This window comes from Neophocaena asiaeorientalis, unplaced genomic scaffold, assembly GCF_003031525.2.
Source record: "Neophocaena asiaeorientalis asiaeorientalis breed wild unplaced genomic scaffold, Neophocaena_asiaeorientalis_V1.1 scaffold100, whole genome shotgun sequence".
In the NCBI taxonomy this organism is placed as follows: Eukaryota; Metazoa; Chordata; class Mammalia; order Artiodactyla; family Phocoenidae; genus Neophocaena; species Neophocaena asiaeorientalis.
This window is the reverse complement of record NW_020173955.1, coordinates 3,226,703-3,250,237: the sequence shown is the minus strand read 5'-3', so window position 1 is coordinate 3,250,237 and position 23,535 is coordinate 3,226,703. Positions and strand designations below refer to the sequence as shown.

General features: G+C 34.4%; 1 protein-coding gene across 4 annotated transcripts in view; it reads right to left on the bottom strand.

The window, feature by feature from the left end:
• USP34 (ubiquitin specific peptidase 34) overlaps window positions 1-23,535 on the bottom strand; it is a 232,622-nt gene that overhangs the window by 168,651 nt on the left and 40,436 nt on the right. For all 4 annotated transcript variants that reach the window (XM_024753009.1, XM_024753012.1, XM_024753013.1 and 1 more), the window contains exons 3-6: window positions 17,238-17,658; window positions 11,419-11,469; window positions 11,114-11,263; window positions 2,541-2,608 (exon numbers count right to left, since the gene is read on the bottom strand). In XM_024753009.1, the coding sequence (XP_024608777.1) occupies window positions 2,541-2,608; window positions 11,114-11,263; window positions 11,419-11,469; window positions 17,238-17,658 (690 nt within the window). The remainder of the gene's footprint in view (window positions 1-2,540; window positions 2,609-11,113; window positions 11,264-11,418; window positions 11,470-17,237; window positions 17,659-23,535) is intronic.

Sequence of the window (23,535 nt, the reverse complement as noted above, 5' to 3'; positions counted from 1 at the left end):
GCGCCACCAGGGAAGCCCCTATTCCCATGGTTTTTAAGTGCTACCTTTATGCTGACAACTACTAAATTAACGCTGTTGTTCTAAGTTACAGGCTTATATTCCCAATTTCCCTGTGCCACTTAAATGTCCCACAAGCATCTCAAAATTACGTCTTCAAATTCTCCCAGTCTTTCACATCTGTTAATGATACTCACAGCAAAAAGAGAAATCAAAGGGAGGGCAGCTAAGTGTCTTCCACTATGCTACACCTTTCTTTAAAAGGTGTAGCAATCACCAACAATTATTGGTGATTCCACAATCACCAACCTTATTGATTTCATTTTCAACTATATCCAGTCAATTTTCAAATCACCATAAACAATTCTTGTACAAGTAACCATCACTTCTTTCCAGGACTACTCCATTAACTTTTCAACTGGTCTCCTAGCTCCTCCTCCAACACTCCTGTAATTTACGAGCCACTTAAAGGCCAAAGTGATCTTTTAAAAACCATCATGAGGACTTCCCTGGTGGCGCAGTGGTTAAGAATCTGCCTGCCAATGCAGGGGACATGGGTTCGAGCCCTAGTCCGGGATGATCCCACAAGCCACAGAGCAATTTAACCCGCATGTCACAACTACTGAGCATGTGCTCTAGAGCCTGCGAGCCACATCTACTGAGCCCATGTGCCACAACTACTGAAGCCTGTTCACCTAGAGCCCGCGCTCTGCAACAAGAGAAGCCACCGCAATGAGAAGCCCATGCACTGCAATGAGGAGTAGCCCCCACTCGCCACAACTACAGAAAGCCCACGGGGAGCAACAAAGACTCAACGCAGCCAAAAATAAATAAATAAATGTTTTTAAAAAAAGATTACAAATTAAGCAGCTTAAAATATTTTTTTTAAAAAAGCCATCATGATTCATCTGCTTAAAACCCTTCAATAGATCCCACTGCTAAAATTAAATCCAAGCTCCTTAAAATGGCTTGAAGGTCCTGAATAATCTGCCCCTGTTTATATCCAACCTCATATCATAATCTTACCTCCTTATACACTATGCTCCACCAGTCTACTTCTAGTTTTTTTTTTTTATATATAAATATCTTTATTTTTGGCTGTGTTGAGTCTTCGTTGCTACACACGGGCTTTCTCTAGTTGCGGTGAGTGGGGGCTACTCTTCTTTGCGGTACGCGGGCTTCTCATTGCGGTGGCTTCTCTCGTTGAGGAGCACGGGCTCTAGGTGCATGGACTTCAGTAGTTGTGGCACATGGGCTTCAGCAGTTGTGACTTGCAGGCTCAGTAGTTGTGGCGCACAGGCTTAGTTGCTCCGCGGCATGTGGGATCTTCCCGGACCAGGGCTCGAACCCGTGTCCCCTGCATTGGCAGGCATAGTCTTAACCACTGCGCCACCAGGGAAGTCCCTACTTCTAATTTTTTAATATGTCATATTCCTTCCAACTTCAAAGCCTATGCCCTTATGTTCCTTCTACCTGAAATATGTCCTTCTACTTATCATCAGATTAGCAGATTCATGTTCCTCAGATGTCACCTTTCAGAAAGGCCTCATATTCTCTATCACCTTATCTTTACTTGCATAGGATTCATCACTATCTGATTCTTTTCCTGATACTTCCTCCAACAACCTGAACAGTAACAGGAAAATAGCAGGCACTCAAATCTTTCCAAATGAATAAAAATTATAAAGAACTCATAAATATTATCAAGAAATACAATCTGAGAACTCCAACAGTTTACACTCTAAGCCTAATATGATAATATCTCTATCCTCGTCTTAGGTTTCCTTCTTAGGTTGGGACTTCCAGAACTCAAATATCACCCTTTTCCCAATGAGACCTTCTCTATACCATAGGTATAATTGTGACCCACTCTCTAGAGCTCTCAACCCACCCCTGCTGCTATTTTTCTCTGTCATACTCATGACTTTCTAATGAACTGTATCGTTTACTTACTGTGCACACAGACTGCACAAAAGGATATATATTTTCTTCTCTGCTGCATCTCCAGTGCCTACAACATAATACTTAGTATACATTTGTTGACTGAATAAATACAGTGGAATATCATGCAACCACTGTTAATCTGTTTAATTCTTTATACTTACATTAAAAAATTCCAACATAAATTGCTTTAAAGTAAACATTAAATATAAACCTACATAGGTGCATTAAAAAATACATCAAATGGTCAAAAATTTTCTCTGGAGGATGTGAATACAAAGGACTTTCAAACCATATAATTATGTACTATGTTATGAATAGCTTAAACATTACTACACTGGGCTTCCCTGGTGGCGCAGTGGTTGAGAGTCCGCCTGCCAATGCAGGGGACGTGGGGTCGTGTCCTGGTCCGGGAGGATCCCACGTGCCGCCAAGCGGCTGGGCCCACGGGCCATGGCCGCTGAGCCTGTGCGTCCGGAGCCTGTGTTCCGCAATGGGAGAGGCCAGAACAGTGAGAGGCCCACGTACCGCAAAAAAAAAAACAAAAAAACAAAAAACATTACTACACGGATAACCAGGGGAGAAAGACTTTATAAACTTACCTGATAACATACGTCCTAAAAGGGATAATGTGCTGCATGACAGCAGGGATATGTAGCCATATTCTAATCTATAAAGAAACATAAAAATGATATTAATGATTAATGAATATGTGAAATACATGTTTTTAATTAAAAACAAGAACATTTAGTATTTTCCTGCCTCTAAAAACTAAATATATTTCATCTATTTTGAAAAGGATAAACTAAGAAATACGACTGCACACATATCAGGTAAGTAATTTAACCTATAAACAATTCTAATCCATATACCTAAAATCAATCTGAAGAATTACTATCAGTTTCTTCCTGAAAAGGGAGAATCACCTATCCAAGTAACATCTTACCACCTGCTACTCTATACCTCTTTGTATGGTAGCAACCCAAATACTATAGAACTAAATTATTTTTTTAATAAATCATCCTTCCTTCTAAAAAGTATCAAATTACCTGATACCTGGTCACTTCAATATCCATCTAAGACAAATATATTTTATAGAGTCAAACACTATTTGTTTAATTAAGCTCTTACTGTAAGTATCCCAATCTAAGTTATAATGAAAGTTATAACAACTATTTGTTTAATTAAGCTCTTACTGTAAGTATCCCAATCTAAGTTATAATGAAAGTTATAATAATCTGTTCACTTAATTTTTTCTACATAATATTCCAGCCCATTTCTAAATCTAATATGCTCATATTAGTTTTATTCTCATAAATCGCAGTTTAAATATCATATAAGAAAAAAATCCTAAGCAAATCATCAAACAAGAAACTACAATACTAAGCCTTAACACATGCAAGTAATATAAATTGAAAACAAATTTGTAAATACAGACTGCATGGCTTCACTTTAATCTAATGAAACGTAAGTCCTATAGCAAATACAATACTAATGGTGAAACGCTAAAACTCTTCCCTCTGAGACTAGGAACAAGACAAGAATACCTTTAACTCAACTTAAACTGAAGGTCCCAGACAGTGCAACAGACAAGAAACCGAATAAAAGGCATAAGACTAAAAAGGAAGAATTAAAATCAATATTACTCTGAGATGATGTGATTATGTAAGTAAGAAATCCAAAATAATTTTCAGATAAACCTTTTTGGAATTAACTAGTTTAGCAAGATTGCTGCTTAGAAAGTTAATGTAAGTAAATGAATTAATATACACACATATATACATACATACACATACTATATTACATATATATAATACATATATACACGTCTTACATACCAGAAAAAAATAATAAAATTTTCAAAAATCTCTTTACAACAGCATCAAAAAATATCATGCGCCTAGAAATTGTGTAACAAAGATATATAACATCTCCACATAAACACAGAAAATTATGAGACAAATCTTAAAGCATGTAAATAAAAACACATTTACCATATTTATACACTAGAAGACTCAATATTGCAGAGACACAGTTCTCCACAAATTGATCTACGGATTCAATGCAACCCAAAAAGGTTTATACGTGGAACTTTAGGCACTGATTCCAAATGCAAAAGTCCAAGAAGAGACAAAACACTCTTTAAGAATGACAGGGAGTAGAGATATAATGCATGGTGACTATACTTAATAAAACTGTTTTGTATATTTGAAAGTACTAATAGTTCTTAAAAGTTCTGATAAAAAAACAATTTGTTAACTATGAATGGTGTCAGATGTTAACTAGACTTCCTGTGGTAATCATTTTGTAACATATATAAATATTGAACCAACTGAAACTAATGTTATATGTCAGTTACACCTTAATAAATTTTTTTAAAAAATGACAGGGAGGTAGAACTTGCTTTACCAGATAGCAAGACTTCTTATAAAGCAGCAGAAATTAAGATGGTATGCAAAACAGCACAAGACTAATCAAATAGACTAATGGAATATACTAGAAACCCCAGACCCATGCACAAGAAGACAAATAAAGATACCTGATTTATGACAAAATGATACTTCAGAAAAAATAGGAAAGGACTATCTTTGCTATAAATAGTGACAGGCCCAGTGTCTGTCTATATAGAAAAGAAAATGAATCCTGATCCCTCACACACCACACACAAAAGTCAATTCCAACTGAACTATAGATCAAAATGTGAAAGTAACATAATAAAAATTCCAGAACATAGAAAAATATCTTCATAAGGAAGATTTTTTTATCCATTAATGAAAACATTAACCATAAAGAAAAAAATTTTTTATAAATTATACACCATTAAGTTTGGTTAGAAAATAACTCTTAATGAAATCAAAATGACACCTCACACCAGTCATAATAGCCATCATCAGAAAGTCCAGAAATAATAAATGCTAGAGGGTTTGGAGAAAAGGGAATCCTCCTACACTATTGGTGGGAATATAAATTGGTAAAGCCCTATGGAAAACAGTCTGGAGATTCCTTTAAAAACTAAAAATAGAGGTACCATATGATCCACTCCTGGGCATATATTCTGAAAAGACAAAAACCCTAATTCAAAAAGGTACATGCACCCCCCAATGTTCACAGAACAATAGCCAAGACATAAAAGCAACCTAAATGTCCCTCGACAGATGAATGGATAAAGAAGATGTGGTATACATACAAATAGAATATTACCTAGCCATTAAAAAAAAAAAAGAAATCCTTCCATTTGCAGCAACGTGGATGGACCTAGAGATTTGCATATTAAGTAAAGTTAGGCAGAGAAAGACAAATTCTATAAGATATCATTTATACATGGAATCTAAAAAAATAATACACATCAACTTCTGTACAAAACAGGAAACAAACTTATGGTTACCAAAGGGAAAGGGGGAGAGGAAAGGATAAACTGGGAGTATGGGATTAATAGATACGCACTACTACATATAAAATAAACAACAAGGATTTACTGTATAGCACATGGAACTATATTCAGTATCTTGTACTAACCTATAATGAAAAAGAATCTGGGGCTTCCCTGGTGGCGCAGTGGTTAAGAATCTGCCTGCCAATGCAGGGGACACCGGTTCAAGCCCTGGTCCAGGAAGATCCCACATGCAGTGGAGCAACTAAGTCTGTGCGCCACAACTACTGAGCCGGTACTCTGGAGCCTGTGTGCCACAACTACTGAAGCCTGTGCGCCTAGAGCCCGTGCTCCGCAACAAGAGAAGTACCACAACAAGAGAAGCACCGCCACAAGAAGCCTGTGCACTGCAGCGAAGAGTAGCCCCCACTCACCGCAACTAGAGAAATTCGCATGCAGCAACGAAGACCCAACACAGCCAAAAATATAAATTTTATTTTAAAAAAAAAGAATCTGAAGCTGTACATCTGAAACTAACACAGTACTGTAAATCAACTATAGTTAAATTAAAAATAACTCTTAAAACACACAAGAGAATGAAAAGCAAAACCAGAGTTGAAGAAGATATTAGCAATACATAAATGTCAGGCAAAAGACTTGTAACCAAAACATATAAGGAATCTCCACACATTAGTAAGGAAAAGGCAAACAATTTGATTTTTAAAATGGATTAAAAAAACTTGGAACTGGGGTTCCCTGGTGGCGCAGTGGTTGAGAGTCCGCCTGCCAATGCAGGGGACACAGGTTCGTGCCCCAGTCCAGGAAGATCCCACATGCCGCAGAGCGGCTGGGCCCGTGAGCCATGGCCGCTGAGCCTGCGCATCCGGAGCCTGTGCTCCATAACAGGAGAGGCCACAAACAGTGAAAGGCCCACGTACCGCAAAAAAAAACCAAACTGACACCTCTCGAAAAATATTGAAATGGCTAATATGCCCATGAAATGGTGCTCAATCTCTTTAGTCATTTAAAAACACAAAAGCAGACCAGAAGGAGATACTACTATTAGTTCATCAGGAATCTCTAAGAGTTAGAATACTAGGTGTCTGCAATGATATGGAGCAATGGGAACTCTCATTCCTGGTAAGAGTGTAAATTAATACAATCACTTCAGAAAATCTTAGCATTAATGTGTAAAACTGAATATATGTATACCCTGTGATAAAGAAATTGCACTACTATATATATATGAAAATAATGTACATATGCACCAAAAGACATGTAAGAGAATGCTGACACCACATTAATCCATCACCAGTAAAATAGATCAATGTTGGTATATTTTTAAAGGAGTATTATACAACAATCAAAATGAGCAACTCGAACTTCATGCAATATAAATCTCAATGTTAAACAAAAGTAGCCATACATGAAAGAATGCATTGTGATTCTACTTATACGGTTAGCAAGAGACAAAACTAAATCACAGTATTTAGGGATATAAGCTTAAGTAATAAAACAAAGAAAAGCAAGAAATAACAATATGAATTGTGTTCACCTTTAAGGGCAAAGAGATGGGACAGTGACTTAGAGGAATCATAAAGGAGGCTTCTGGGGAATTGACAATGATTTGTTTCTTGACATGGGTAGTGGTTAAATGGGATATTCACTTTGATAAGTCACTGAGCCATACCTTATCATTCTGTTCACTTTTCTATATATTTCAAATTTTTTTTAAAAGGTTCACAGATTCAATTATATATAAGATACATTAGAGCAGATGAAAATGAAAATAGATACAGTGATACCTTTTATTTGGGGATAAACAAATATGCCAACGAACAAAAATTTAAATAAAAATGACAAGGGAAAAAATGTCAACATTGGAAAGAAATTTTTAATAGAAAGAAGAGCTACCATTTACTGAACCTTTAATATTTCCATTGTGATAGATGAAAAAAGTGAGGCTTATAGACATAATGTAATCAAAATTAGATAGTACATCAATAAAAAATTTTTAAAAACAAAAAAACAAAAACATTAGATAGTACATAACAGAACTACAATTCAAGCCCAAGATTATTTCTCTGTAAAATCTACATTCTTTAATCTACTATGAGGTATACCATTACAAGAATCAAATTCCATATGCTATTAATCACATAGGTCCTTTTTCTTTCCTTACTGTAAGTTTTGAGCTTCCCCCTCTTGGTGATAACAGAGCTCTAGTAGCCCTTCTAAGTACATGTTAAAAATCTCAGGAATAGGAAAAAATATTGTCTGATCCCCTTATAACTGCAGAAGTGTAGGCAGTATTCTGCATCACAAAGCTAGTTTTAACAAAATGACAAAATGAAAACTTCACTGAACTGTCAGTGAACTCTCCTGATTAGTGTGAAAATATATGAAAATGTATGATCCCAGCCTAACTTCTGATATTAAATAGTCCTTGTTAGTGTTTTTTGTAAAGTAGTCTTAGGAAACTGACAGTTCGGAAATTGTTATTGTGTCTTCTGATGTGTTACTACAAGTTTGCATGTCTGATAACATCTCTTAGGTAATAATTTGTCATATCTGTTTTGTAAAGCATATATTCATAAGGTTTATTAAGGCTCATTTGTACTTTTCCATTCATATTAGTAAAATAAATCCCATGACTCTTAAATTCTTTATGCAAAGTCCTTAGGCTTTGTTATTTTGTAATTAATAAAAAGTGTCACGTCTGAGATGACTAACTCAGGCATCTTTGCTGAGGGCTGAGGCAGGATACATACTATGAGCTATAACCACCATGCATCTCAGTGGGGAAACTTCTATGAGGACTCTACATTCTACTTCTGTAAGCTGTGCTAAATATTGGTTAACTGCTTTTGCTGAAAATCTACAGGCCAATACAAAATAAGAAAACTACATATATAAAGATTTTGTTGTTATTTCCCTGAGGCGGCAGTCATTATTACTAAGAATAGATCCTTATAAGAGTGGAGTAATACTTGTGCAAAACTGAGAACTCTCCTAACAGTGTTAGTTTAGAAATGCTAACGCAAACTTTTGAGACTGAAATAAATGTATGGGCCTAAGCGTATTATCAGATTTGAACCTTAACTGATCAAAGTAAGAGCTTTCCTTCTTTGCTGATAACTCAGACTCAAGGCAAAGCGAGTTTTCCTGTGCTGCAAGCTAAGGTTCTAGGAGATAACACCACCCTCCTCATTAAGAGTGAGGGAATGACCCTAGAAAACAAACAGAATGGCTTGGTTCCCAGGAACTGATATAAACATGTTTTCTTCTGAATGTGTGATTTATTATAATCAAGTGTGAGAGAAACAGGTACTCAATAAGGTCAGGCCTTATCTACCTTACCATAAAAGTAGTTTATAATTCGTAGAATTTTTTGCTTTTCAAGAAAAGGATTGCCCTAAAATCCAATAATTTTTTCATTATTTAAATGTAGGAGTTTTTGTTCCTGTATGAAAGCCCATGGAAAATCAGAGATTCCCAAATAAGGGACCTTCAGCCTTACTGAAGCTGAAACAACATGGCTAAACAAGCTGCCTATTTCTCAAGAAAAGAAATGAGACATACAGAAACGACCAGGGTTTATAATTTACAATGATCCACTAAAGGAAACTACTCTGCTCTAGATCAACTTGTATGTGACTAGAAAAGTCTGAAATTTAAAGGCCTTAAAGTTTCTCAAAATGCAAAAAGGATGTCTATTTCAATTGTTTAAAGTGGCTGCTAAGTGTTTTCATATAAACTTCAGGCAGAGTGGTCAAAACTCCAAAAAAAGGTCAGAAATCATGCCAACACTTATATTGCTTTAAATGTCACCAGTTCCTTAAGAAAAACTCCAAACTCTGAAAAAAATAAAGTACAGGGTCTGCAGACAACTTAATTACAAAAAGAATTATAATTTAAGCTCTTAATCTGCACCAAAGTATTAACTGTATTTTTAAAAATCAGAAGAAAGCAAAATCAAAAACTATTTTTTTATGAGGAAAAGATGCCAAATGAGAGTTACCCAATCAAGTTATAAAACCTTTGGTTAAAAAGTACATTATGTTATACTCTCAGGAAAAAAACAAACATAGATTATAGTATCCAAACAATTACATTATTAATTTAAACAGTATGACTAATTTTAACTTTGGTTTAATGGTCTCAGTTGAGTTACAAGATAAAGTTATGCAAATTGACAACAGCCCACCAATTAGCAGTCACAAAAAGGCTGAAGAGAAAAATGAAACAGAATCCAAACCTCCAAACAGAATCCAAAGTAAAGTATTACTTTTCAAGAGATAGCAATAAGTTACCTGTAACGAGGCTTCCACAATAGACTTTTAAGACCAAGATTTAGTAAAATTAATTCAAGAAATACATTTTAATTCAGGTTAATATTCCTGATTAAGGAAAACTGTTGATAAATTATTTTTTGAACTTTGGATTTCAAACTCAGTTATTTACCCTCTCTAAATTTATGACAGTTTAAAACTAAAATGTCAACACAGGATTTAAGTTCACTCAAAAGTCTGTATTTTATTCTTTCTCCCAAAGGAAGCCAAACTGAATAGAACTTTCTTTCAAACAAATAAAGTCAACCAGACTAACAGAATCAGGTAAGTGTTAATAATAGCTAAAATAAATAGCAGCACCAGTCACTAAGGGCTTACTACGTATCAGGTGCTATTAATAAGAGCTTAAAATCTTAAAACCTCACAACAATCTTTTAAGGTAGATCACCGTATTTATCATTCCCATTCTACGAATTAAAAAATTGAGGCTCAGGTTCAGAATTCAAATGCAATTGTGACTCCAAAGTGTATATTCTTAACCTACCATGCTACACTGCCATTACATGTAGTATGTTCAACCTGTCAGAAACCAAGGAATTTGGGGACTAAAAATGACCTTGATACAAATTAATTATTTCAAATATGGAAACATGGAGTTCCAGATATACTCAAATAAATTTGAGTAAAGCCACTGTCCTCTCCAGTGTTATTTCTACACTGGAAACGAGGAAACAAAGTTATTTTGTTCAGTCTTTTTTCACCCTGTATTTTTATTTTATATACACACTTGAAGTATTTCACAGTAGTTATTACTTAAGGTAACTCAGTTAATACAAGAATTCAGGCTTTGGTAAAGTTAGATTTAAGTATTGCTTCAATATTTTTTTAAATGATGACCAGAATAGAAGATTATTTTAGGTTAAATTTTAATACACAGGTGGTAAAATGTATTTCTTCTCTCTGCTTCCACACATATTGTGCTTCACAGTAGCTGACATTCACAACATTCGAAAGAATTTTCTTCTTTACAAAGGCAAAAAGAAATGTTAGTTCTTCACTTGCAATATACAGGGAAGTCAGACACACTGTAGTAGTGCCCTAGGCTAGGCTAACCATCATTTAAGTAACCAAAAACTCTAAAATTTCCCAGTACAAAATCCCTGGCTAAAGAGGTAGATGGCTAAATTTATCTAGTTAACTTAAATTCATTAATTTTTTTTTTTGGCTGTGCCGTGCGGCTTGCAGGATCTTAGTTCCCCAACCAGGGATTGAACCCGGGCCACAGCAGTGAAAGCACCAAGTCCTAACCGCTGATACAAATTCCAATTTATTATAACAAAGACTTTTTAAAAAAGATTTCTGTACTCAATTTTTTCAAAGTATAATCCAGAAGAAAAGAAAAACAGGATTGTACATGTAAATCACTCATAATCATTTCTGAACATAAAAATTCATGTTATTAAAATACCAGACTTTGATCTCAAGATTAAAACCAATTCCAAACAATACTTACATTAGATACAACTGTAATAAATGCATGTGCTATAAGAAATGGCAAAGTTTCAGGAGTTCCATATTCAAAGCAGTCCTTCATGAGAGAAAGGCCATTTTTCCCACAAAACAAACATACATAACGAAGCAAATGCAATGGTACTTCTACATCCTGAAGAAAAAAGAAAATCTATTATTTTAAAACTTATCAGGAACAATTTTTATTTTATTACCAGTACTGGAAAGATACTGGTCAGGCATAAACTGAAAAAGACTTACATGAAAAATTTTCCATAAACCTAAGAATGAAAAAAGATAAACACTTACATTCATATCACAGAATGCCCCTAATATGTTGCTTTCTTGGGTTGATATATCCTGATTTTAAAAAAAGAAAGAAAAAAAAGTAAATACAATTACATCACACTACTACATGACAATCTTTAAAAACTACGATTTTTTAAAAGATTGACTTTATAAAAACTCACCGATTGTACAATTGCTTCTCATCAACAGCAGTATTCCTAACTGAAGCTAATATGATTCAGTTCTAAAGTATACTTTAACTCTTCTCCAAAGAAATCTTTCTATACTATGTGCTACACATTATTTTGCCTTCTTAAACAAAAACCTTTCCTTAAATAATTGGGGTAATTTTTGAACACATTTTAAACTTAGTTAAGTGGTTTTGAAACTGTACTCGGGAAATCTCTAGAGGTATACTCAAAAGTTCCACAACATGCTTTCCATACATAAGATTTAAACTACCTAAAAGCATACTCATCCACTGTTGGTGTGAATATAAGCTGGTATGACCTTGTTGGAGGATAATTTGGCAGTTACCTATCAACATTTAAAATGTACCTTCCCTTTGACCCAGCAAATCAACTTCTGGTTATTTATCCTAAACAACTAGTAAAAGTAGTGCTGGAAAATGTATGTATAATGATGCTCACTGAAACTATTTATAACATCTCAAAATTAGAAACAACTTCAATATCCATCAATAGGCTGGCTAAATAAAATGGTGACATAACCATCTAGGGTCTTATGCGGCCTTCAAAAATAATACGGTGAAATGGCATGAGGGATTATCTTTTTGGGATGATGAAAATGTGCTCAAATTGAAATGTGGTAATGGTTGCACAGCTCTATAAATTTATGAAAATAATATACTTTAAGCAAGTGATTTTTATGGTATGTAAAGTATACCTTTAAAATGTTGTTAAAAACAAGGTGAATCAAAAAATAAATAAGGTGAATTCCATATGCACAGGCATATAAAGATAATATCCTGTATTTGTTAAAAATAGAATTTATGAACATGATCTAATTTTCATAAATTTTTAAATGTCTGAAAATATCTGAACTAATTTCATAACAATTTTTTTTGACGAGAGAATGGAGAAAAAGGAGAGATTCAAGTCCTTTTATTTTAAACTATATTTTGTATAGTCTATGTTTTTTTTATAATATACTTTAAGCAAGTGATTTTTATGGTATGTAAAGTATACCTTTAAAATGTTGTTAAAAACAAGGTGAATCAAAAAATAAATAAGGTGAATTCCATATGCACAGGCATATAAAGATAATATCCTGTATTTGTTAAAAATAGAATTTATGAACATGATCTAATTTTCATAAATTTTTAAATGTCTGAAAATATCTGAACTAATTTCATAACAATTTTTTTTGACGAGAGAATGGAGAAAAAGGAGAGATTCAAGTCCTTTTATTTTAAACTCTATATTTTGTATAGTCCATGTTTTTTTAGTCATACTGAAAGTGTTACTTTTATAATCAGAAGGTTAGATACTTTCAGCTGAAAAGTTAGCTGCCAAAGGAACCCATTCATTCTTTGCTGTTACCTGTTTTAAATAAAGTTTGACTGCTGAAATAAAGTTTGAAAACAACTGATTGAGAGCATACATAAAACTCTCAGAACATTTCAGAATAATCAAAAACTGTCCTAAGAGAGGTCAAAACACTTGTCAAATTAAGTGTAATAAACCTCCTTAAATGTATTCTCAAGCCTCTACTACCAGGGCCACAGTTAAAGTTTTAAGTTATTCTTAGCAAACCTTTTGTCTTCAAAAAATCCAGAATATAAGAACTCCTGTGGTATTACTAAATACGATTCATGGACCAGATGAACCATGCTGAAATATCAAATTGGAGTCAAGATTTCTAGTGCCTAACATGGACACAGCTAGAAATTCTCCTAACAGAATTCTATTCTGATGTGCAAAATGTTACTCATGGACTTGGCTGTATCTATTTTAGCTACTCAGAAGATCTGTTTTACCATTTCATATTTCTAGTCTGGATACATGAAGCCACTACCCTAAGGTGTTATTATAATCTCATTTTAAGTAGTATGCAAAGAAGTGAACATAGATCTGCTGGTAACAATACTAGGAGCAACACTACGAAGTCTTGATAAAAGCTGAACCTTCTCTCAAAAGCTCTCATTATAGAGGATCCCTGAAAAGGTGTTAAGAAACCTATCAAGAATTTTTTAAGTTTTTGTTTTTTCCCCCAAAACCTCACATTTATTACATAAGATGATGCCACTCTCTTTCTAGAACTAAACAGAGGAATATGCTTATTACTTTAAAAGACACTCTAAAACAAAGAGAAATAAAGGAGTAACTAGAAAGTAATTCTATATCTAATTAAGCAAATGCTGCTCTATGATCTAACCACAAAGAATTGAAGGCTAGAGGATTAGGAATAAAACATTTGCATAAAAAGAAGTCACTGATGTTGGAATTAGATAGTAGTGATGGTTACTTATTAAAGTGTATACTTTAAAAGAGTAAATTTAAAACATTAAATGTTTTTTTAAAAAAGGGTGAATTAAAAGTCAGTAGAAAGTGGCAAGAAAAAAAAACAGCCTAGATTCAGAAACTTGGACAATAAAACAACAATATATGTATTTAATCTGCCAGAGCATATTATACCTACCTTTAACAGAAGGGCAAAGATCTCTCTTCTCTCTACAATTTTTATACTCATCTCGCTCTAAGAAAAATACTTAACACTAGAGCAATACCTCATTTGATAGAATTACCTATATTATTCAGGATTAGGAAAAGAATGCCACTGGCCTCCACAAAACTTTTAATGTGAATTAATATTATGTATTTTAAATTACTACATCTTTAAAAATATTTTCAACTTCAACAGGAGGGAAAGAAGGATGGAGAGAGGAAGGGAGGAGGAGGAGAGGCTTCAAGTTCCCATCTTATTCACTATTGGCAATGGATTACAATAGTTAGTGATTAGTCTGAAATATTTGAGAAACAATGCAGTAGAATTAAGACCTGAATTCTAGAACTCTCTGAGCAATATGCTATGCAAATGTGATCAAAACTTTTAACCTTTGCAAGTCAGTTTCCTCTTACATGAAATAAGGATACTGACTAAGTTTCTAAAGTCACAGGTGTCAAAACACTAACACAGGAGTATTGAATCTTCTCCTAGAGTCTCGGTCAATTTGTGCCTCTTAAAAAAAATAAATAAAACCAAAAGTAAAAGGTCTTATCAGGAAAGGATGCATATAACAGTATGAAGGGAAGACTGGATGGACTACCTCCTAATAAAAAGGTGGAAATAAACATCTCTATAGTAAACTCTATAGCACTGCATAATAAATATTAGTTTTCTTAAGATATCTGTGTGTATGTATATAGACACATACACATAATTTTATAATATATATGTATGCTGCATCAAGGATTTTTTTTGTTTTGGGGGGGTTTTTATGCGGTACGTGGGCCTCTCACTGCTGTGGCCTCTCCCGCTGCGGAGCACAGGCTCCGGATGCGCAGGCTCAGCGGCCATGGCTCACAGGCCCAGCCGCTCCGCAGCACGTGGGACCCTCCCAGACCGGGGCACGAACCCGTGTCCCCTGCATCGGCAGGCGGACCCCCAACCCCTGCGCCACCAGGGAAGTCCTACATCAAGGTTTTGATCAGAGACCCTTTGAAACAGCTGGCCCTTAGCATATTTAATAACATGGCCAGAGGACAGCAACCAGAAATTTTAGAGTATTTATAACATCTCATTACTAAGATATTAGAAACTTGGGAAACAGCTATTATGAACAGAATGTTAAAGAAGCACATATAAATTCTGTATAAGGAGATTAGAATTCTGTATAAGAATACAGAATTCTGTATAAGGAGACTCCTACTTTATTATATCCAAGAGTCGTTTTTATTAGAATTTTACCTAAAGTTATGAAGCCACTGCTTTCAACCAAGTAGTCACATGGAATGATCCTAAAGAAGAGTAATAATGGGGCATTTTATTCCACAAGGAGAAGTACAGGGGAGTGTGACTACGCCTACATTTGGAAATTATCATATTTGAAAATCATTTTTAAAAAACTGATGAGGAAGTAGATTTTAAGAGCAAAATGGCAGATTTAGTATTGCTGTAACTCTATCAAGAGATTTTTCACTGGAGAAAAAATATTTCTAAGACACTCTGCATGAATTTTACATATCTACATCCCTAACCAAACTATTTTTAGCATCTTTCAATTATCAATTTAAGGCATTAAAAATACTATTCGTGTGGTGTTAAGATTAAATTTTACAGTTTTGCACAAATGGATCCCCTTTTTGTTGAAAAAGGATTCCAAGATGACATTTTTTAGAATGATTAATAAATATCTGATGTCATATAAGAGATTTATTAAAAGGTTTCTACACGGCAAGATAATAGGCTAAAAATTCTAGAAGACAGAGCACAGTCTGATTTAAAATATTCTTATGGAGAATTCCAATAGGGAAAACACCCACCTCCTGGGCTATGTTTTTAAATAGTCTCAATTCAATGTGAAAATATTTCCAGTAAAGGACAACTTTTTTTCCAGATGAAGAAGGAAGTTTAGAGAAGTCAGAATGGAGGTTATAGAAAAAATAAGCTGGAGAAAATATACAGCCTTAAAAAAACAAAAAGCATATGGTAGATTTGTTAATGGCCACAACTCTACCCATTCCTGGATGCAAGAAAAACAGAATGTACTTAAAAGTTTAAAATGAAACTTTACCTCTCCTCCTATCCAGAGATGGAGTCTACTTCACACCCCTTTGATCTGAGCTGCCCTTGTGAATTGCTTCAACCAACAGGGATGTGATAAAGTTCATACTGTGTGGTTTCAAAGGCTGGACCTTTATAAGAGGCCTTACAGCTTTCCAGTTTTGCCTTCCTGGATCAATGCTAAGACTACAATGTAAGGAAGATAGTCTACCCTAGTAGAGACGCCATGTAGAGAAAAATCCAAGGAGCCCTAAAGAGCAGCCAGCACTATCAGATGTGTGAATGAGACCATCTTGGACTTTCAAACCCATCCAACTCCCCAAATAAATGCAAGTGCCTAAGTAAGGCCATACAAAACCAGCAAAGAAATTGCCCAAGCAATACACAGAATCATGAGAAATAATTAATCACTGTTGTTTTAAGCCATTATTATAATACATTATCACATAACTGTTTCAATTCCTGCTATCTGTAGAAATAATGCCATTATGTAAATACCTAAGATGGGTTACTGATCTCCTGGAAAGGCTTGTATAAATATCACTAGTGGAGGAGGGAAGGAGGAAAAGAGGGAGGTGGGGGGGAGGGAGGGAGTGAGGGAGCGGAAAAATATCACTAGTGAAATAAGTAAAGCATCTTGACATACAAAAGAAAATACTATTATTTAAAACTAGTAATTACATATAATTTGTTAAGCATTTTTTCTTTACAAAAGGAATTCCAAATTCTGTTAACCTATGTTTCTAAGAATGAAATTCAAAACTCTATGTGCTTTTTCCTCAGTTATTACTTTTTGAAAGAGTCACAGTAAATACAGCACAGATCTACATCAGCAAAATGTCTATCACTGACAGTTTAATTTTATGAGTTCAATTTATAAATCTTTCCTTAATAGAACTATGCTGAGCAAATGTTCAACACAAGTTGCTACAGAAATGGTCTGAAGAAATCTGAAATAATTCTTATAACGACAGTGATTTTTATAATTTTTTCCATCAATAATGACTATCTTCATATTTATTCATAAGTGAGAAATTACCAACATAACCATGACTTGGTATTACTTAAAATTCACAATACCTATTTTTACATACCTCTATAGTAGGATGAGTATTATGTTTGTAAGCAGTATATAAGGGAAACTGAATTTGAAAAATTTTTGCCACACATAGTAACAGTTTTTCCTTCTCATCTGTACTCCATAAACTAAAAGGATCAGAGCTCTTTGAGGATTCCTCCTCAGTCAAAATACAAATTCTTGTAGAGTTTGATTTTTTTTCTATTGATTTTTGTCTTTCTGTACTTCCTTCATTACACTCTCTTTCTATATTCAGTGGTTCTTCCGCTTGATTACTCTCATCTTGCCACGTGGAATCTATGTTAATAGTAGTACAATGTTTACAAAGCTGGTCCCGGAGCACTTGAACTTGGGCAATCACTAAGTTAATAAGTGCACACACTACTTGGTTAAAAATCTCCAAATGCTTATATTCTTTGAAGCAGCATAGACATTGCCTATAAGAGAAAAAAAAGTTTTCAATAAATCAATGCTTCCTAAAGAGGCAACAATTATATCTTTCTAAAAAGTAATATAAAAAAACAAATACTAAAATATCTTTTAAATAATTTAATTTCCTCCTTCCTGGTAGAGTAGCACTACAATAACTTAAAAAGACAGCATCACACCAAAAACTGGTACTGGTAAAAAGTCACCATGTTAGGTCGACAGCCATCATCTTCAGTTTTATGTATGTATTTATCTGTCCCTCTAGACAAAGAACAAGAATTATGGCTATATCTTTGCTTCTCTAAGTACTAACTACTCAATACATGTTTAACAAATATCAGGAAACTGGCTATAATAAAATACCTTATTAGTAAACCCAGCTCATTATTTTACATAAGGGATTTTGTTGTCAACTAATAAAAAAGCTACATTTAAAAATAATTTGCTTGGGACTTCCCTGGCAGTCCAGTGGTTAAGACTCCACACTTCCACTGCAGGGGGTACGGGTTCGATCCCTGGTTGGGGAACTAAGATCCCGCATGCCATACCACGCGGAGCTGCTGATAATAATAATGCTGCTGATAATAATAATAATAATTTGCTTGAAGGCTACTTAGGAGGGACATTCCTATCCTATCTGACAGATCAAAAGTCGTTAAAGAACACACACACACACACACACACACACTCTCTCTCTCTCTCACTCTCTCTCTCTCTCTCTCTTCAGCTCCAGTAAAAAAACAAAAATAAAAAAAAATAAGAGTCAGTAATTACTACATACAAATCTAGTTCTCTTAGACATGTTCAGTTAGTAGCACAATGCCTGGTATATTGTGGATAATCAAAGGGGTCTGGTGAATCAATAAGTAAATAATACACAGCACCAGGTTACAATGTATCCAACAACAGATGACAGTTAAACAACTATCACTTAAAATTTGCACCTAGTTATATTATCGAAACAAATCAAAACTCTTATTGTACCAAAGAGATCACCAACTTCCTGTATGACCATGTAAGAATAACTTCATTTCTCCAGGTGTGGCAAATTTGAAGTATGGCTACAAATTCTTTAATACTACTCTTCCCTTTAAAAGGTGAAGCCCAATTTTCCTCCCCTTGAATGTGGACCGGACTTAATGACTGGCTTCTAATGAATGGAATGTGGCAGAAATGACAGTGTATGACATCTGAGAGTAGGTTATAAAAGACATTACCACTTCTGCCTTGCTCTCTTTCGGATCACTCACTCTGGGAGAAGCCAGCTATCATGAAAAACACTCAAGGAGGCCATGGTAAGGGCCACATGAGAAAAAACTGAGTCCTCCCACTAACAACCAGCACCAACTTGCCAAACATGGAAGTGAGTCAACTTGGAAATAGATCCTCCAGTCCCACGTAAGGTCATCCAAAGATGACCATAACCTGGCCAAATCTTGACTACAACCTTATAAGAAATCCAAGCCAGAACCAACCAACTAAACCATTCCCAAACTCCTACCCATAAAATAATTGATGATAAATGTTTGTAATTGAGATAATAAACGTATCTCTGAGGATAACAAATGTTTATTGTTGTTTCAAACACTACTTTTGGAGTACCTTGTTACACAGAAATGCATAAATGATACATCAGGACTATTTTCTCCATGGCAAAATGAAAGGGATTTTATCTCTAAGGCCTCCTCCAGTTTTAAATTCTATAATACCGCAGTTTCTACAAGAAAAATAAACACATTACTCAACATTTTTCTGATGAGTAGCTTCTTCCTTTAAGTTTAGGAAAAACCAAGCTCAAAGTGAAGGATCATACATCTGACTATCTTTAGTGAAAATGAAATCTGAGTTTCCCCTCAAAAAACAACCTTGAGGGGCTTCCCTGGTGGCGCAGCGGTTGAGAGCACGCCTGCCGATGAAGGGGACGCGGGTTTGTACCCGGTCTGGGAAGATCCCACATGCCACGGAGAGGCTAGGCCTGTGAGCCATGGCCGCTGAGCCTGCGCATCTAGGCCTCGGAAGGGAAAAAAAAAAAAAAAAAAAAAAAAAAAAACAACCTTGAGGTCAGATTTTGGATTAGGAAAGCCAAAGAGCTAGTCAAATTTACTATAAAAGTGCAGTCAGGTATGGATCTAGAGATTATCATACTAAGTGAAGTAAGTAAGAAAAAGACAAATATCATATGATAATCACTTATATGTGGAATCTAAAAAAATGATACAAATGAACTTATTTACAAAAGACTCACAGACTTCGAAAACAAATTTATGGTTACCAAAGGGGAAAGGTGGGGGGAGGGATAAATTAAGAGTTTGGGATTAAAAATATATACACAACTATATATAAAATAGATAGGGACTTCCCTAGTGGTCCAGTGGTTAAGAATCCATCTTCCAATGTAGGGGACGTGGGTTTGATCCCTGGTCAGGGAACTGAGATCCCACATGCCTCAGGGCAACTAAGCCCACGCACCGCAGCTACTGAGCCTGCAAGCCACAACTAGAGAAGCCCATGCACCACAACAAAAGATCCTGCATGCTGCAACTAAGACCCAACACAGCCAAATAAATAAATAAATAAATAAAATCTTAAAAAAAAAAAAAAATCAACGAGGACCTACTGTATAGCACAGGGAACTCTACTCAATATTCTGTAACAACCTATATGGGAAAAGAATCTGAAAAAAGAAACACATACCATCATGAAATTTCTGAAGCCAAGGAGGGATAAGGATCCTAAAAGCTTTCAGGGAGAGTGAAAAGAGTGACAAGAAAAAGCTCAGGAATAAAAACAGCTCATACTTTCTCCTAAGTAATATTGGAAGATAAAATACAATGGAATAACACTTTCAAAATTCTGAGAGAAAATAATTTTCTATCTGCAATTCTGTATCCAACAAAAGTTATCAATAAAAGTAAGGGTAGAAGAGACATTCTTTTAGGCCGGAAAGGTCTAAAAACCATTTGTCTCCCATGTACCTTTTCTCAGAAAAGATATCATCCTAACAAAACAAAGAAGTAAACCAATAAAGATGGCATAGAATCCAGTGAACTGGATATCCAATATAATAGAAAAGCAAAAGAATTTCAAGGATGATCTGAAGAGCATATAGCTGTTTCAGTAACCCTACTGAGAAATCAATACAGATTGGAGTAGGAAGATAAAAGCCAAAGGAGATGGAGGGAAGGTAAGAAAATAACAGTTCACCTAATGATGTATAAAAATGTAAAAACTAGTACTAAGAAGGGCTGGAGAGTCTGGGAAAAAATTAGTGATCCACACCTAGAAAATTAATCAAATGAAGAACAAGACACTAAACTCTATGAAACAAAGAATGAAAACAAAAGAGAAACAACAATTTATATCTTGTAAAATATAAAATGAACCACAGAATCTTTTTTGGCTAATAACTGGGCATTATTTTTGTTTTTAGAACTACCTCAAGAACTGATGTAACTATATTGAGAGGACGGGGAAGGGTAAATGAGTGAAATCTTTATATATCAGAAAAGAAAGTTCACAGATTATACCTAAAATTGACAGATAAAGCAACAGCAATATAATATTATTTCAGAACATAAAAGTTAGTATCAAAACCAACATCTCAAAAAGTTGAAAACAGAAATGGGGCTGGGGAGATAGGGGACAATGGACTTTTATATTATAGGCCTTTTCCTACCATTTTATTTTTTAAACTCTGTACATACTGTATTTGTACACCAATATCATACATTACCTTTCACTATCTGAGCTTATCCTATTTTCTTCTCAGTCCTTCCAGTTATTACCCACCTGATAAGACCTTACTACCTAAGTAGAGTTATATGCTGCCTATCTGAGTGGAATACGCTTACATTTAAGAACACACAATGATAAAAATTTCTAAATGACTAACAAAATATGTAGCTTCAATTAATAAAAATACTAACATTCACGAGGAAGCTACATGTCAAAATTAAATTATTTTAACCTGGATTCCATAATTCCATCTAACAAATCTTCGAATGGATCTAACATTTTCCTGGTCTGGTACTGCTGAACACATGAAAGGACTGTTCATCTACAGTATCCAACCATAGCGAAAGTTTTTTTATTTATGAGCTAATTTCTGAAAAACACTACTTTGAATAGTGGTCAATATCAATATCCCACTGGTCAAATTTCTTAATTCCAAAATATAAAGTAGACCCTTAAAGAGTGGAGAACATACATTAATCTGTTCAAAAGCAATAGTGTCTAGAACTGTTATAAAAAATAAAAGTTCAATAAAACAATAAAAATAAGCAACAGCCTCAAACTTTAAGTACAAATGACAGGTGTGAAAGGTGAAATTTTTAGCCTGAAAATACAAAGATCTGACAGAACCTCCGCCTAGCTAGCACCCAGAATTATTTCAGGGGAGAAATCCTGAAAAAAAGGTAAAAAGTAGACAGGTAGAAGACACCGAGGAACCTTGAATGCCTACTGAGGCATCTGCAAGATATAAAACATAAGCCTGTTTTGTAATAGGCTTTAAACAAGTCAAACAAAAACCAGCAACAATTCCAACAAGAAGAATTTTGCCGTGTGGTATCAATGCCTTCATCATGCATGACATTCCTTTCAGAGCCATGTATGCTCTTTTGCAAATTTATATTCTTTCATTTATTCTCCTAATATTCTCTCCCCATTCTCTGGATTCATTTTCCTCCCATTTCATTTCAATTTTCCATTCCAATATTAATAAAATAAAATAATGATAATCTGTTAAAGTAATATACATAACTAACTCCCTGAATCTTACGAACAAAACAAAGAAGTGGCAGCTATATTACTGCGATGCAGCAATTATTAATAAAAATGATGACATAATATTTGATGACACAGAGAGACTGATCATAGTTCACATGAAAAAAAATCAGATTATAAAGCATACAAGATTTATAATCACATTTTTGTAAAGTTTTAAACTGTACTGTTCCCAATCTCATACCAAGGTTATACCAAAAAAAAGTTACCAGTTGTTACTCTGGGTGATGGCATTTTTTTTTTTTTAACTTTGATTTTCTGTATTTTCTAAAAGACTTTCACAATGAGTATATCATTTAAATAGAAGGAAAATTATAAAATATTAAAGCCTTTGAAATTTCTATAAATATTAAATTCTTAACATATTGTTTTTAAAGTGAACATTCTCCTTCAGCTATATTCTGGTCAACCAACATATTAGAAAAAATGATTCTTGATTATTGATAATCTTTTGAAAGTTAACACTTTTCTCCCAGAAAACCTACAGAGAACATTTTGTATGAGATGTCATGGATCTGATCCATTCGTGCACTAAGGTACATTTATGGACCTTCCATGGTCATGGGCCACCAAGTTAAGAATTTCTTTTGTAAATTAACTGTGCTTTATTAGTAGCTTTTTATCCCCTACAAGAACCACAACCTTAATCTGGACAACAATATTTTTTGATGCCCTAGAGAGAAACAGGATGGGGGGAGGGCAGAGCAGGGAAACAGGCAAAAAATTTTTACTCTAAAGCACTGTGATCCAACTGTGTATTTTATTGTCATTTCTCTCTTCTATCAGCATGAACAATTAAGAGTGTAACATTCTACTTTTTGGTACTTTTTACTATCAGCTAAAAACTGTTAATACTTACTAACGTGAATAGAATTATAAATATTACACACTATTTTCCAATTTGACTTTTCATGCCTTAGCTTATGTACCCTTCAATATATATTTCATTTTCTAAAATAAGTTTCAACAATTTTAATTAAAATAGGTATTTATTAAGTTCTTTTGTCAGACACCATGTTAGTATTTTGTTTCTTCACAACCTCACGAAGATAGTAGTAGCTTTGTTATTACTCATTTCACAAATGAGGAGGTAAGAGCTT